General features: G+C 41.9%; 1 protein-coding gene across 5 annotated transcripts in view; it reads right to left on the bottom strand.

Annotated features, from left to right (window-relative positions):
* Positions 1 to 16,247, bottom strand: part of LOC149324094 (rapamycin-insensitive companion of mTOR-like) — a 112,260-nt gene that overhangs the window by 91,641 nt on the left and 4,372 nt on the right. Inside the window, exon 1 of one of the 5 annotated variants that reach the window (XM_089496320.1) lies at positions 4,500 to 4,799. The exons of the other annotated variants lie outside the window; for them this stretch is intronic. Coding sequence (XP_089352446.1) covers positions 4,500 to 4,527 — 28 coding nt within the window. The 5' untranslated portion in view covers positions 4,528 to 4,799. Of the gene's footprint in view, positions 1 to 4,499; positions 4,800 to 16,247 lie in introns of those variants that run through there. 5 annotated transcript variants of the gene reach the window in all.

The raw sequence follows: 16,247 nt of genomic DNA, 5'->3' as shown, positions 1-16,247 counted from the left end.
AATTATTTTAGTTGCTACTTCATAACTATAATTAAATAGGTGTTTTCCAATGGTCTTAGGTGACCCCTATGAAAGGGTCATTGGACCCCCAAAGGGGTCCTGACTCATAGGTTGGGAACTACTGACATAAGGTAATTTGGATTAAGGCAACTAATAGCCTTCACACCACACTAGCCATGACATGTTTTCTTTGAAAACGCTAGAGGTAGTTAATTTAAATACACAAGTGATGCTGGGGAATGGGCCCTTTCCTAGACAATCTGAACAATTAGATCGTCCCAATTATTGTTAAGTATTCTGGGGCGGGATGCGGTGGGGTGGGGCAGGTATCCATTATCTACTCATCTTTTTTTCTTGCTGGAGCTATTAATGACTTGGAAGGAGAAAGAAGAGTAATTTCAACTGTTGAGAATGACATAGATGGAATGGATTAAATCCACCAACCCACCCATTTCCATTGTGGCATAGTGGGTTGAGTACTGGACTATGACTCTGGAGATCAGGGATCAATTCCCACTGAGCCATGAAACCCACAGAGTAGCCTTGGGCACATCACATGCTGTCAGCCCCAAGGGAAGGTAATGGCAAACCTTCTCTGAACAAATCTTTCCAAGAAAATCCCATGATGGGTTTCCTTAGGGTCGCCATAAATCGGAAATAACCTGAAGGTACACAACACTTACACACCTTGCTGTAAAGAAGAGAGACACCCTGACTGATGACACATTTTATTTTTAGCTGTTATTTTATCTTGCTTCTAAAAATTATAGAACAGTTCAATCAGCAAAGTCAAATCATATTAATATGTAGATCCAATTATTCCAGGAAACCAACAGTATTTTAAGATACAGCTAAGTTAGAAAATGCTACTCAAATATTTTCTGAGAACTGTAAGATAACCAAGACCTTTATCTCACTGAGGTTTCACATTTCAAAACAATTTTTTTCACTAAGAGAAAAAATCTGAAACAGATACAGTGTGCCCTTTCTTTACGCAGGGGATCAGTTTCGGACCCCTCCCCACATAAAAGAAAAAACGCATAAGCCACTGAAATAAATGGGACCCTAATATCAACTATTTTTCCATTCGCGGCTGGGGGGGGGGGGTCCGGAACAGATCCCCCACGAATTGGAAGGGATGACTGTATTTTCCTTTCATGGTGCTTTGATTTTATGTGAACCACTATGAGCAAGGGGAAAGCATAATGTGAAATAGTTTTACAAAATAAAATAAGGGGTAACACTAATTAGCAAGTATTGGAGATTATCGCACATACCGTATTTTCCAGCATATAAGACGACTGGCCGTATAAGACGACCCCCAACTTTTCCAGTTAAAATATAGTTTGGGATATACTCATCGTATAAGACTACCCCTCTTTCAACACACACCAAATAAAAATTTAAAAAACATCAGATTTGATTTCAATCTGGTAATTTTAATTCAAGTGCTTATGACATGCAGGTACTTACCAGGAAAACTTGTTGTATGCAAAGCCTGCTTGAATTGGTCAGCTCTCCCTGCCTGCCCAGCCCTCCCTGTCTCCAAGATTTTATTCTACTATACTTGTACAGCGCCTCCCTTCCTGCTTTCATATGGTTGGCACATATGGAGGGGATGCAGCCACGGCCATTTTGAGCTCCCCCTACCATATGCGGCAACCACAGATTCTCCAGTCCAGCTCGGAAGTTTCAGCACCCAGCGTATAAGATGACCCCCGACTTTTCAGAAGATTTTCCTGGGTTAAAAAGTAGTCTTATACGCCAGAAAATACAGTAATTGGAAATTATAGGGGACGGATCTGGCTAAGATCAGATCGTGATGCCTCTGGTCTGAGGATCGAGTTGTGTGATAACACCCGATCTGAAAAAGATTTCCCAAATTTTCAGTCCGCTCTGGGGCCAGGTGGAAGCTCATGCAATAATCTCCATTGTCACAAGTCTTCTAACTATAAAAGGTGCCTTACATATAAAAAGACTATTTAAAACATACAAAAAGTCAACATAAAAACCAAAATTAAACTAATGTAGATAATGTCTTAGTCTGCCACGATACTTACAATTTTTAAACAAAATTTGCTACAGACAATTTGATATATGAAACAATGAAATGAAAGAAGCTTGGGGAGAAGTCATGGTATGCAGAAGAATCCATTACAAGAGCCATCTAAATTTTCAATAGGTTTTCAAATTAAATGAGGCTCATTTTTTACAAAGATTAGTATGGGGTCAGAGCAGCAGTTTGCTCCTTGTGTGATTCAGTCTTCTTTACAGATTTCTTTTTGAATTAGTAAAAGGAGCACATGTAATTAATTTTTGCACTGCAGATATTATCAGCTAGGAAGCATGTTAGAAGTGGCCACCTCTATTCTTAGGAGCAGCATATGCATACAGTATATGCTAGGGTTACCTACCACTCTTCACTGCTACCATTGCTACTCTTCCTTCAGTGCAAAGACACCACCTTATCAAAACAGTCAAACTGCTTGCATTATGATTCATTGTGCAAATGGTTCATTCAGTCAGATACTGGCCTTTGCGTTCTTTTCAACATTGACTCAAAATGTTTGTTTCTTTGGGTGTTTTTACATTTCAGTTTTTAAAAACATTTATACATTTATTTGTTCACTGACTGAATAGTTTTAAGGTCTTTTATCCTGTAAATTAATTGTATTGTTTCAATGCACTACTTGGCTTTTCTAATGTCAGCTCTCCATATACAGAGATCTTTTTATCCACAGATTCAAGCATACATGGCTTGCAAATATTTTTAAAATATATACATTTCAAAAAACAAACCTTGAATTAAACATTTTACATAAAGGACACCAATTCACTACATCACTGTATTTAATGGGGCTTGAGGATCCTCAGATTTTTTTATCCACAGGGGGTTCTGGAACCAAACCCCAGTGGATACCAAGGGACCACTGTAATACAGTCCACCTGCCCCATATGTGGGCTTGCTCTACACTGACTTGAGCTCACGTGCACAGCAAGCCTGGGGGGGCCAAAATGGCACGTGCGAACATGAAATCAACAGGACTTGAGGTCCCATGGTTTTCCCCACATGCAGGGGGACATGAGTTAGTACCGAAACTCTCAGTCAGCATCTGTAGCAAAGAAAGAACCTAAGAAACTGCAGGTCTACTGCATCTTATCCATACTCAACTTACTCACATATTTTTTTAAAGATGAAAGAGTGGTTTCTCCTTCATCAAAAAAGCATCATTGTCAAAGAAGATGATAACTGTTTGCTGAAGAAAGTAAACACTGCTTCTCAATTTCAAGAACTCCTGTTGAAGGTACTTTATGGACACCAGGAAAAAATTGACTCAGTCCCTTCAGACTGAATACTTCCCTCATGAGGTAGCCAACTGAGCATCACTTAAGCTGTCACTGTTGCAAGTCAATAGCTAAAATCATTTTGTCATGAGCCTCTATTCCAGCATTCCATTTAGGGCACTCAGAATAGATGTCTGTGGCCCTTGTAAACATAAATATGAGTAATGCTCTAGTGATACAGACACTAGACTCTAGAGATACAGACACATAAAAAACATGGAAAGTTATTTTGAAGAATGGTATTATCAGAATGCTGACAATGCCTAATGTGGCATTTCTTTTTCAGCTATTCAAGTCTGACAATTAAACCTTTGAATGAATGACCTGGACCAGCAAATTAATCAAGTAAGGGTAAATAACAAGAATTACAGTAGATGGCCTACCCAATCAACAGATGTTATATACAATCGGACCTTGGTATCTGTGGGGGATCTGTTCCAGACCCCTCACAAATACCAAAAAATGTGGGACCTCAACTCCCACTGTCTTTAATGCTGGTGTGACATGCACATCTGCTTGTGCGGCTACAAGCACGTTCTGCCATTGGGAACAACAGGGCTTGCCATCCATGGATATTTAAATCCATGAATGGCAAGCCCATGGATAACGTTGCCCCACTGTATTACCTTGTGGTCAAACTCTCCCCTAAGAACAGATATACCATTTTAGGAGGGCAGAGTACATGTTTGCCACTCTTGTTGGATAGACTGCATGAAAAAACTATCAAAATTGGAACTATAGCATTCAAAGTCAGTTGTTTTACCTGTACTGAGGCTCTCTACAGTGTACTGTGTAGCATAATAATTTTAAGAAAGACTTTCAAGTCAGCTAGCATTACATAAGGCAACATTTGGTTATGACTGTGTTTTCATGAGGAATACGCATTTAGTATTTGTCTCTTATCAATGAAATAGTGAATCTCAGAGCTTGGAATCTTACTTTTTAAAAAGAACCAGTTATTACAGTGCGCCCGCGTTATACGCGGGCGTACTATACACGGTTTGAGCATATGTGTTCAAGCCGCGCAGGAGCGCACGGGCCTCAAGGGGCAGCACGTCCCATTAAAACGAATGGGGCATGCGCCATGGCGCGCCGCCATGCCGCCGCGTGCACAAGCCCCATTCACTTGCATGGTACTTGAGCATAGGCCTTACCTGTATTTTGGTGACTCCAACATGTCATCACGTGTGTGTGCCTTCAAATCATTTCTGACTTATGGCAAACCTAAGGTGAACTTATGGTGTTTTGCTGCCGAGATTTGTTGGAGAGGGTTGCCTTGCCTTCTTCTGAGGATGAGAGAATGGGACTTGTCCAAGGTCAATGAGCAGATTTCCACAGTTGAACAGGGATTCAAACCCTGCTTTCCAGAGTCATAGTCCAATGCTCAAACTATTACACCATGTTGGCTCTGTGTTACTTGCCACTTTGTTACTGCTCATTTATACAATGCACTCATCTCTTGACTTCCGTGGCTTTGTCATTCATGAATTTGATTATTTGCAAGTCCCTTGCTGTGTGTGCTCCTCCGCCTCCCTCCCTCCCTCCCTCCTTCCTGGGCTTTTCCCCTGGGAGAGAGGGGGAAAGCCCAGGAGGGAGGAAAGAGCCAGAAAGGGTGAGCGTGCACTTGTTTTGCCTCTCTTCTGATGCCTCAGACAGCGCAGGCCAACTGTCTGAGGCATTGGAAGGGAGGTGGGTGACTAAGGCATTGGAGGAAGAGCAAGAGAAGTGCGTAAGCGAGTCCCCCGCCTTCCTTCCAATGCCTCAGGACAGCTGGCCTGAGGGAGGTGGAGGACTTAGGACTTGTGTACGCTACTCTTGCCCCTCCCATTTATAGATTTATAGATTTTCCACATTCTCAGGGGTCTTGTTCTCCTAACCCCAGCGGATGTGGAGGGCCGACTGTACTAACAAGTCATCTTTTATGTTACTACAGCACTATCAGAAAATGCAAGAAAGTGCTCTCTGATTCCTCCACATCGCCAATACAAATATTGTAATTAGAAATTCTGAGAAAAATGCACACATAAAAAAATTCTTCCCAGCTGCCATCTCAAGTTAGCTACCCATGTGACTCTTTCTCTTCCCCTCAGCAATAGCACACACACACCTTGTATTGAGTAACAGGCAGATAACTCATTACCATTCCACTGAGAAGTAGTAAACTGCAGCCATGGTGATTATAGGCAAAAAATTAATTCCATTCTAGCTTGTTACTGCAAGTTATGCTTCTTAACTCTGATCTATCGTCTAAAACAGGGGTAGGCAACCCTTTTGAGTCGGGGGCCGGGTTGCTGTCCCTCAGACAACTGGGGGGCCAAAGCCAAAAAATAAATAATTAAATAATTTTTAAAAAATAAACCGGGACAAATGTAGGACAAAATTTTCAAATGGAGGGCACTTTTTAAATAAAAAATGGAGGATACGTGAAAAAAATTGCTGATTTTTTAAAAAATGTTAAGATAAATGCATGTTTCTGAGGCTTCTATAGACAATTGCCCCACCATGCCCCTCGCGTGAGAGGCCAAAGGCCCCAGTGGCAATCGGCGGCAGGACCGGGCTGGGGCCGGTCCCAAGGCCTTGCCAGGCCACATCCGGCCCGCGGGCCGCAGGTTGCCTACCCCTGGTCTAAAACTACAACAAACCTTGTAGTAACCCAGATATCTGGTTACCGAGTTATCCAGGAACAAAGTTCTTTCAGATCCATGTAGGGTTGAAATCTAAATATCTGATCATGGATAATAAATCAGATATTATTCTAAATTCTAACACAACTATTTGACATGCTTTAAAGTGCATCCTACTCAATTCTTCAGACATCTAACATCAAATTGGAGCTGCAAAGACACACATCATCCCCACCAATTCTGACCAACTTCTTTTTATGTAGAATTAAATTTTTAGAATTAAAAAATAATAAGCAACATTTAGAAAGCAATACAACACTCCCTATACTGAAACAAAAAACAAGAATCAAAATAGATATGGTAGTTCAACTAGTGACTAGGCTTCTTGACATAGCATCTACATTAGATTGACTGTGGCTACAACTCCTCCTGAAAAGCCAGACAGCAGCACATGCAGTGAACAAAATTGCCGCAGGTATTTATGGCATGCAATGGAGCTGCATGTCCTAAACCAAAGAAGAAAAGCAAAGGAAGAATAAACAGCTAACACTTGATGTTTGAAACTTTTTTTTGCTGAAAAGCAAATATACCAAATTCATATGATTTCATAGTCACACATAGTATCTCTTTCTGAACAAGGTGGAGGAAATACGAAGAAATAAGAATGCTTTCCCTTCCAATGGATATGTAAAACTGGAAAGGTCAGTCAACTTAAAAAGCTGGAACATGAACTTTCTCAGCCACTGGTGAGGAATCGAATGGCTGTGAAAACATTTTCCAAATACAGTAGAGTCTCGGTTAACACTCTGGATTATCCGACGTCCCACGCTTCTTCGTGAGAAGAAGCATGGGATGTCAGATTGGGGACAAAAGTCTCTCGGCTCGCCTCCCCTTGCGGCTGGAAGTCCCGCCCCTTCCCCTCAGCGGCCTCCCTGATCGGTTGGGAGGCTGGGAAGGGGCGGGACTTTCGGCTGCCTACAAGCCCCAGGGGGCTTTGCAGCCAGAAGTCCCGCCCCTTCCCAGCCCCCCAACCAATTAGGGAGGCTGCCGAGGGGAAAGGGGCAGGACTTCCAGCCGCGAGGCCCGCTGGGGCGTGCAGTCCCGTCCCCTTCTCCCCGCAGTTGCCTGGCAGCCCCGGGGAGAAGAGGAGGAGGCGGCCCCCACCCGTCCCTTCCTCCCCGTGGGTGGCTGCACCCACGGGAAGGAAGGGAGAGGAGGAGGCGGACCCCACCTGTCCCTTCCTCCCCGTGGGTGCTTCCACCCGCGGGAAGGAAGGGAGAGGAGGAGGCGGCCCCCACCCGTCCCTTCCTCCCCGTGGGTGCTTCCACCCGCGGGAAGGAAGGGAGAGGAGGAGGCGGCCCCCACCCGTCCCTTCCTCCCCGTGGGTGGCTGCACCCATGGGAAGGAAGGGAGAGGAGGAGGCCCTGCCCCCATCCCCTTCTCTCCGCGAGTGCCTGTGCCAGTGCTGGCAATCTCAGGGAGAAGGGAAAGGAGGGAGCCCTGCCCCCTTCCCTTTTCCCCATGCAGTGTTTGCTCCAGCGCCAGCACCTGCAGGAGGGGAGAAATCTGGATTATCCGATATATTCGGTAATCCGACTACAAGCCGGTCCCGTTTATGTCGGATAATCAAGACTCTACTGTATGTAACTACTGATACATATTAAATAAGAAAAACAAAATTTTCAAAATGTGACAACTGATTTAAAGCAATGATTTTGGAATAATAGGCACACATTACGTGGTTGCTAGAACTACTGAAAAAATTGGGTTTTTCAACAACAAAAAAGGGTTGTCAATAATCTAGGACCACAATCAAAAATCCTTGGTCATAATGTCTACAATCTTTTTTTAAAAAAATTTACACTGTAGAATTCTGTCTCCTGTTAGAAAAAAAGAGACTGCAGCTTTTATGTAAGGCTGTGAAGCAAGATTACTTGCAAGCCTACATACACTTATCAGAACAAAATGATATTGATTTGTGAATAAATTTGCATAAGATCAAACTGTAACAATTGTTGTAGCTTTCCAAAAGCAAGGCAGAAAAGTAGTATTCCTCAATAAGAGTAAAATGTCTATGTAATCTGAGAACTGAAGACATTGCAGGGTTAAGGCAGGTGGAGGACATAGGTATCTATTTGGCCTTGTTCGTTACAGAATCTTTATGAGATAATGACGGCATTATGTCATGTTCCCACATACTCCAAACCAGTTCACATATCTACTTTGGAACAATCACACATGTCACAAACCAGATGTCACAAACCAGAAAGTGATATATAAGACCAGATTAGCACAAAAGGAAGAAGGGGTGGGCACAGCCAGTTCATTCTTTATCCTTTAAACCACAGTAGGAGAAGGTACTGTGAGAAAATAGCCACAGAACTCCACTTCTTATTTTCTACATCCACAAACTGAGTGACAAAAGCAGTGTAGTGGACAGCATTCATCCTGGACCAGGATGCCTTTGATTTAAATCCTTGCTTAACTATAATGCTGATCTCTCAGTCTAATTTACCTCAAAATATTGGTATATGGGTAGACACAGGCAATCCAAGTGCATGCTGTTTTGAGCTCCTTGTTAAGAACAGGACACAAACTTAAAACTTATAAAGGATTTGAGTTCCTTGACCTCAACAGAAGTACTTTTGATATCAGTGTTAACTGATGTGAATCATGCAGAACAGTTATTCCCAAATGGTGAGCTAGGGTCTATTAGGGTTGATGGGCTGTTAACCTAAGGACAAAGCAATAAAAGTATGAAGAAAGAGGGAGCCTTCAATATTATGAGATATATTAAATAGTGGGCATATATGTTCCCTAGCAGACCATTATTAAACCAGTAATATCAAATATGAGGCTTTCAATTCCTGCCTATTGCTAGTATAACCTGTTGACATCGGTTTAATTTTAAATGTTTAGACTTATCAGATAGAAGGGTTTTTTTATAATAAAAAAACCAGTCCATCCTATTGTCATGCCATCCTGGCAACACTCAATTTCAGAAGTCAACCAGGACTTCGGGTATAAGGTATAAGCTTCGTTAAAGGAGCAACCAATTCAGAATTCTATCACAGTCATCATCAGTCCACAAACCTTTCTTGGGTATGATCCTTTCCAGATCCCTATGCACAGGATGGTAGAGAGGACTGGGATGGATTAAGAAGCTTACTGTATATACTCATGTGTAAGTCTAGAAATGTGGGTTGAAAAATTGACTTCAAAAAACTGAGTCGCCTTATCCACAGGTCAATGTAAGCACTATACTTTCACTCACTCACTCACTCTCACACACACACACACCTATCCCCTGGTGAAAGGCAAGAGTTTAATCTGCCCTGGTACTAACAACCCCCTTTTAGTCTCTTGGGCATCCAGCCCTTAGTATAAGCACAAATGCAGTCACCCCTCCGTTCTCACAGACTTGAGATCCATGGTCTTGAATATTCATGGAGGGGCAACCTCCCAATCAAGCCTATGAGGCTTAAATATCGTCAGTCTCTGTTTTTGCGGTGTGGGGGTGGGTTGGGTGGGGGTCCGAAACGGATCTCCTGTGAAAACGGAGGGCCAACTGTAGTTACGCCTGCTAGAATTTTATAAATTCTTAGGCATTCTTTCCTTTGCTTCAACCTTCACATCCGTCATTACATGTCCTTAAGTTATACCCTCGACTGATCCACGAGTAATATCAAAATCCGTAATTTTGGCCATAAAACCCACCCTTGACTTATACACACAATCGACTTATACTTGAGTATATATGGTACATATTTCTCCTCATCCCAATTGTCTGTGGTGCACGAAGGCTCTCAGGAAATTCTTCATGAGATGGGCACAGAGAGACAGAACCCTTAACACTGATTGCAATCAAATTTGTTGTGACTGCATATTTGTGGGGTGCTGGCCATAGTTCCTTTAGACTTTTGTCCTCAAAGAGACATTTCACAAAATATTGGTAATGTGGAATGTAGTTCACTCTTTGTGTCCTGATTCATGCCAATTTTATAGTTTGAAAATTAAGAAACATACAACTTCCAGTGAAATAAAACAAAAATTCGTACATTTTTACATATTCTGACACTGTATATGCACATACTTATTTTCAAGACAAGAGAAACAGTCAAGGAAACAAGCTGTAATTCTACACTGGGTGTGTGTTGGGATAACCACCTTTGGGTACTGAATATATAAACAAGCACCAAGCACAGCTCACTTTTATTTAACAATTTAACATTAAAGAAGGTTAAATGTATTTCTTTGGGGGGGGGGGACACGAAGTGCTATTATACAAGAATCAGTGAATAACCCAAAAAAACAAGTTTGGGAAAAGGAACAGGCTGATACAATATTAGCTATGTCGCAATGCAGAAATAATTTAGGATGACACCACTTTAATTGCCTTGTCTCAGTGCTAGGGAATCCTGGGATTTGTAGTTTATTGTGGTACCAGAGCTCTCTGTCAGAGAAGGCTAAATGTCTCCCAAAACTACAGTTCCCAGAATTTCCTAACACTGAGCCAGGGCAGTTAAAGAAGTGTCAATCTAGATTATTTCTGTAGTGCAGACTTAGCCACTGCCACTCATTTTACCTGTTTATAGTAACAGAACCTCCAACACATGATTGCATTTACACAGGAAAAACAAGAAGCCCTAAATAAAGAATTCTCAGTATCCCATGACACCAAGATGGGATGCATTTCTCGATACAGAAAACTAAAGAAACACAAAAAATTGTCTTGAAGCAAAATGACTTATCTACAAAGTATCTGCACCTCCCTAGAGAACTTCAATAAATAAATAAAATATGTAGATATTTCAAAAAGTTTAAAAACCTGAAATTTTTATATGATTTTAATCCATACAGCCAAACCATATTTTACTAAATCAACAAATTCAATTGTCAGTCCCTACTATTTCTACACTGGCTTCTATCTTCTAATACCACTTACTTATTACAGCAATATGGAAACCAATTTTCTGTTGCCACTCCCAGTCTCATATGACTTCAAAAAATTTTGACAGAACCACATGCATAGGGATACCAACATGATACCATCCTACATAAAGGTGATCTGTGTGTCTGCGCGCATGCACTCTCTCTCTCTCTCTCTCTCTCTTACATACATACACACATCAACAGGCATTGACCACAAGCCTGAAAGCATTATGAATTTTACAAGGTATTTTCAACATGGCACTCTGTTATCCTTTGTACTGCATATTATTTTGTCAGCTACTTCAATATTGCCATATTGATTGGTTTTCACAAGAAAATAAGTATAGCAAGTATTCTGTTGGTAGCACAAGTACCTAAGTGTCTGAAGAGGACCTAAGAATTATAGCACGCAGCACTCTTGAACCCATTAAATAGACCTACTCAATACCTATTAAATATACCTAAGCAATTTTGTATCTGAAGTGTAAGCTGCTAATGTATTTACAAATCATGGTTAAATTACCCTGGGACTGTTGGGCTTAAAAAGAAGCCCACCAACACTCCAGCCACTGGGCAGGGTATTAAAGGCTTACAGTCATTGCTTCCCATCAACAGTATAGTGGAAAGAAGGTGGGCCAGCCTATCACATCCATTTGCAAAAGAAGGAGAAGCACAGCGATCTTGCTTCTCCCCTTCTTGCAAAGTAACAACACACTTTGCTTTGACTATCTATTTTCCCGGAACTGTGAAGCTGAAAGGAAGCACACTCTGACCTTTGCTGTAAACATGTGTATTATTTTAATCTATTGTAAACAATCTTGGGGATTATTCAATCACAAGGCAAGAATATAAATCTTGTGAAAAATAAGTAGACTGAAACAGTGAAATAACTGTCGTACTGCATACCACTGATAACTAGTTATGTTTGTACAGCCCATCAACAGTTAACATGCTGCACAGAAAAATGCATATTCCTGCAAATGTACTACAAAGCAAAGCTCTACATCAAGACTATAATCCATTCAAAGGTCTTTCAAAAATGCCACTATGAAGAAAACTTCAAACATCACCTTGTCTTAAGGACTAAATCCAGACATATTTGAGGTAAGCCTGCCTACATGGACAGGCAGGCTTGAATTTGACTGTAACTATAAACAAGCTTAGGCAGTGACAGACTATTTCCAGGCAGATCACTGACAACACAGAATCAATCTGAAGGAGAGAGTAGGAAACAGGATACTTTTGGAAAGACCTGCTGGGATTTGCATATTAGTAACTACATCAACGCGCAAGCCAGGAAAAGCTCAAACACTGTTAGCCCGTTCAGTATACAGTAGTAAATAAAAACACTGCAGCAAGGTAAATCATACAAGGCAGACCACCTCTGAGTTTTTCTTGCCAAAGCAAACCGTATGAAATTCATGGGGTCGCCATAACTCACCAGGTGACTTGAAAGCATACAGAGAGAGCAACATTGTTATGTGCCTTCAAGTCATTTGGACTCATGGTAACCTTAAGACAACCCTATCATGGGGTTTTCTTTGCAGGTTTCTTCAGAGGGGTGCTTGCCATTACCATCCTCTGAGGCTGAGAGAATGTGATTTGTCCAGGGTCACCCCATGGATTTCATGGCCAAGTGGAGATTTGAACTGTTCTCCAGAATCATAGTCCAACACTCAAAAAACATACCACATTTGATGTTGTGTACCTCCACATCATTTTTGACTTACGGCAACTCTAAGGCAAAACTATCACAGGGTTTCTTTGGCAAGTTTCTTCAGAGGTTTGCCATGGCCATTCTCTGAGGCTGACTGCATGTGACTTGCCCAAGGTCACCAGTGGGTTTTTATGCTTGAGTGGGGATTTGAACCCTCTTCTCCAGAGTCTAGTCTAATGCTCAAACCACTACACCATGTCAGCTCTCCTACACATGGCCCCCTTTCCCCAATAAATCAACTGCCTGCTGTTCTCATGGTCCCACTTCTCCTCTTCCCTCATTATTAAAACTGCCCTTGGAAAACAATTCACTCTTTCCTCCTGTGAGGAAGACCTATCCTCTTCCCTATAATACAATAATATTACTCCAATACTTACATTGTCTTACATGCTGTTTTCCCTATAACACAACAATACTATCACCCCAGTACTTACATGATAAACTTTAACTGTTTGCTTTTCACTATTTCGTTTGGTCTCCATTCCTTCACATTCTTTTACCAATTTCTGATTCAAAACAAATGCCACACTACTTCATTTTACAGCAGTAAAATGTTCTCCCCTACGTTGGCCAAGTGATAAAACTGGCGGCCGGGGGGGGGGGGGGAATAGAGTTTTCTTTGGGAAATAAGATGCAGAGGGGGCTTGCCTTGTATCATTTACTTTGCTGCAGTTTATTATTTATTGCTGTATGCTGGCTGAGCTGTTAACAGCATTTGAGCTTTTCCCAGCTTGTGCACTGATGTAGCCCTCCCTCCATGATAACTGTCATTCTTCGGTCTGTGAGGGAGTGAACAGGCAGGGCCAGCTCCACCTGGGCTAGCCTGAAGAAGTAAGCCCTCCCTCCAGTCCATCTGCCTTGGTCCAGGCCAGAGAGGGAGAGAATAACCACTGGACCTCATCCTCTTTCCCACCACCATTCCCTTCTCCTTTTGTGTCATGTCTTTTAGATTGTAAACCTGAGGGCAAGGAACCGTCTAATTAAAAGTAATAATTGTAAGCCACTCTGATTGCCTTTAGGGCTGAAGGGCGGGGTATAAATACCATAAAATAATAATAATAGTTGCCAATATGCAAATCCCAGCAGGTCTTTCCAAAGATATTCTGTTTCCCCTTTCACTCTCCTTCTGATTGATTGATTCTGTGTTGTCAGTGATCTGCCTGGAAATAGTCTGTCGCTGCCTAAGCTTGTTTATAGTTGCAGTCAAACTCAAACCTGCCTGTCCCTGTAGGCAAGCTTACCTCAAATATGACTGGATTTAGTCCTTCAGACAAGGTGATGTTTGGAGTTTCATACATAGTGGCATTTCTGAAAGACCTTTGAATGGATTATATTCTTGATGCAGGGGTGGTTTACAAGGTTTGCCTCTGGATCACCCTAAGTCGGGAATGACTTGAAAGCACACAATGACGACAACAACACAACAAGCCCCACGATGAGGGATTTAGGGAGATGGATATGTTTATGATTAGAGAAGGGAAGGTTAAGAGGTGATATGATAGCCCTCTTTAAATATTTGAAGGCATGTCATACTGAAGATGGAGCAAGTTTGTTTCCAGCAGCTCCAGAGAATAGAATCCAAACCAATGGGCTCAAACTACAGGAAAAGAGATTCCAATAATTTCCTGACAGTAAGAGATATTTGACACTGGAATATGCTGCCTAGGAGTGTGGTGGAGTCTCCTTCTTTGGAGGTCTTTAAACACAGGCTGGATGGCCATCTGTCAGGGGTGCTTTGACTGTCTATTCCTGCATGGCAGGGGGTTGGACAGGATACCCCTTGAGGTCTTTTCTATTATTCCAACAAACCCAGCAAAGGTAGAAAATGCAGCAAGTTTCTTTATCTCAGCAAACTTAGCTTGGACAATATCACACTACACTGTTATAGCATGATTATTCCACTTTTAACTGCTATGTCTGCCTCCTGTGGAATCCTGGGATTTGCAGTTCAGGGGAGGGGCATTTAGAATTCTCAGCCAGAGAGCTCTTATGCTTCACTGAACTATAAACCCCAGATTTCCACAGGTGGCAGCCCAGTGTGATATTTAAGAATACCACACTACACTCTTATATTATGGAGCTACTATTCCATTTTTGTGGCTCCGGCTGCCTCTGAGGCTTGTAGTTTCATTCTGAGGCTTGTAGTTCAGTGAAGCCTAAGAGTTCTCTGGCTGAGAATTCTAAATGCCCCTCCTCAAACTGCAAATCCCAGGATTCCACAGGAGGCAGCCAGAGCAATTAAAGTGGAACAGCAGCACTATAAGAGCGTAGTGCAGTAATATCTCCCGTCCAATGAAGGGAAGGAGTACTGGACACAAAGACCCAAAGATTCAACATACAGAGAGTGCCAGTACAGTTTATATAGGGGATACAATTTTACTATGGCATTGTGTTTAATGGGACTTGAGTATCCATGGATTTTGATATCCACAAGGGATCCTAGAACCAAATCCCAGCCGATACCAAGGGACCACTGTACTTCAACAGTGATTTTTAACAATGTTTTCCTGTTTATGATATGATCTCTTATCTTTCTAGAAATTGCACTTATGAGTCCTGGGGTTTTAAAGGCATTAAATAACCCTTATGTCAAAAGGGTCCTCCTGGAACCAATCTGGTCCTCCTGGAACCGAACTCCAGCAGATACCAAGGCCCACTGTATACCTCTGTAAAACTGATTTTTCTTGGGGGTGGGAGGAAATAAAGTATTGACAATGAACCTATGCACACAACATGTGGAAGCCTTTGCCTTACTGGGGAGCCCTTCAGATGTGAACGCTCACAGCTGGCATGCTACCCACATTTAACAATTGTCTCAAAGAAAACATCTCCTGTATAGTTTATAACACCTTCCCTAATGAAGAAGTCAGTGGAACTTTGAAAGCTTGCAACGTGTAATTGTGCATTTTGATTGGCCCCATAAAGGTATGGTTAGCTTTTATGGGTTTTTCAGGCTATGTGGCCATGTTGTGGATGTTTATTCCTTAAGTTTCACCAGCAGCTGTGGCTGGCATCGTCAGCAAATACTGGCATGGAAGACAGTGGAGTATATATACTGTTGGTTGAGAGGAATTGATTTACATGTTAATCTGTGTGTTGGTCTGTTGTTGAATGGCAAGCCTCAGAGTATCTATTTAATTGATGATCCATTGTCTGCTGGGAATACCCCTCACCCTGGGTAGTTTTCATTTGTATTTGCTGGTCTTGGTTTTGGTGTTTTTCATGACTAATAGCCAAAGTCTGTTTACTTTAAGGATTTCTTCTTTCCTGTTGGAGTTCTCCAGGTGTTTGTGGATTTAAATGGCTTCCCTGTGCATTCTGATTTGATAGGTGTTGGCATGGCCCAGAATTTTCAAATAGCATTTTATGCCCTGGATCATTAATTAAAAAGACACCCTGAGGTCTTGCCTTCAACAACAGACCAACACAGAGATTAACATGTAAATCACTCCCTCTCAGCCAAGGGTCACACAGTATATACACTCATCCCTCCACATTTGCTGTTTTGACTTTTGCAGATCTGATTATTCACGGATTTTATTACTATATCCTCTCTAGGAACATCTAGGTCCTCTAGCACACCTCTATGCTCAACTTTAACCAAAAGTCATACCAAAGGACCTATAGAG

This window comes from Sceloporus occidentalis, unplaced genomic scaffold, assembly GCF_023333645.1.
Source record: "Sceloporus occidentalis isolate IW3139 unplaced genomic scaffold, rSceOcc1.0.p SCAF_1, whole genome shotgun sequence".
Classification (NCBI taxonomy): domain Eukaryota; kingdom Metazoa; phylum Chordata; class Lepidosauria; order Squamata; family Phrynosomatidae; genus Sceloporus; species Sceloporus occidentalis.
The sequence above is the reverse complement of the archived record's forward strand: the minus strand, read 5'-3'. Positions and strand labels throughout refer to the sequence as shown.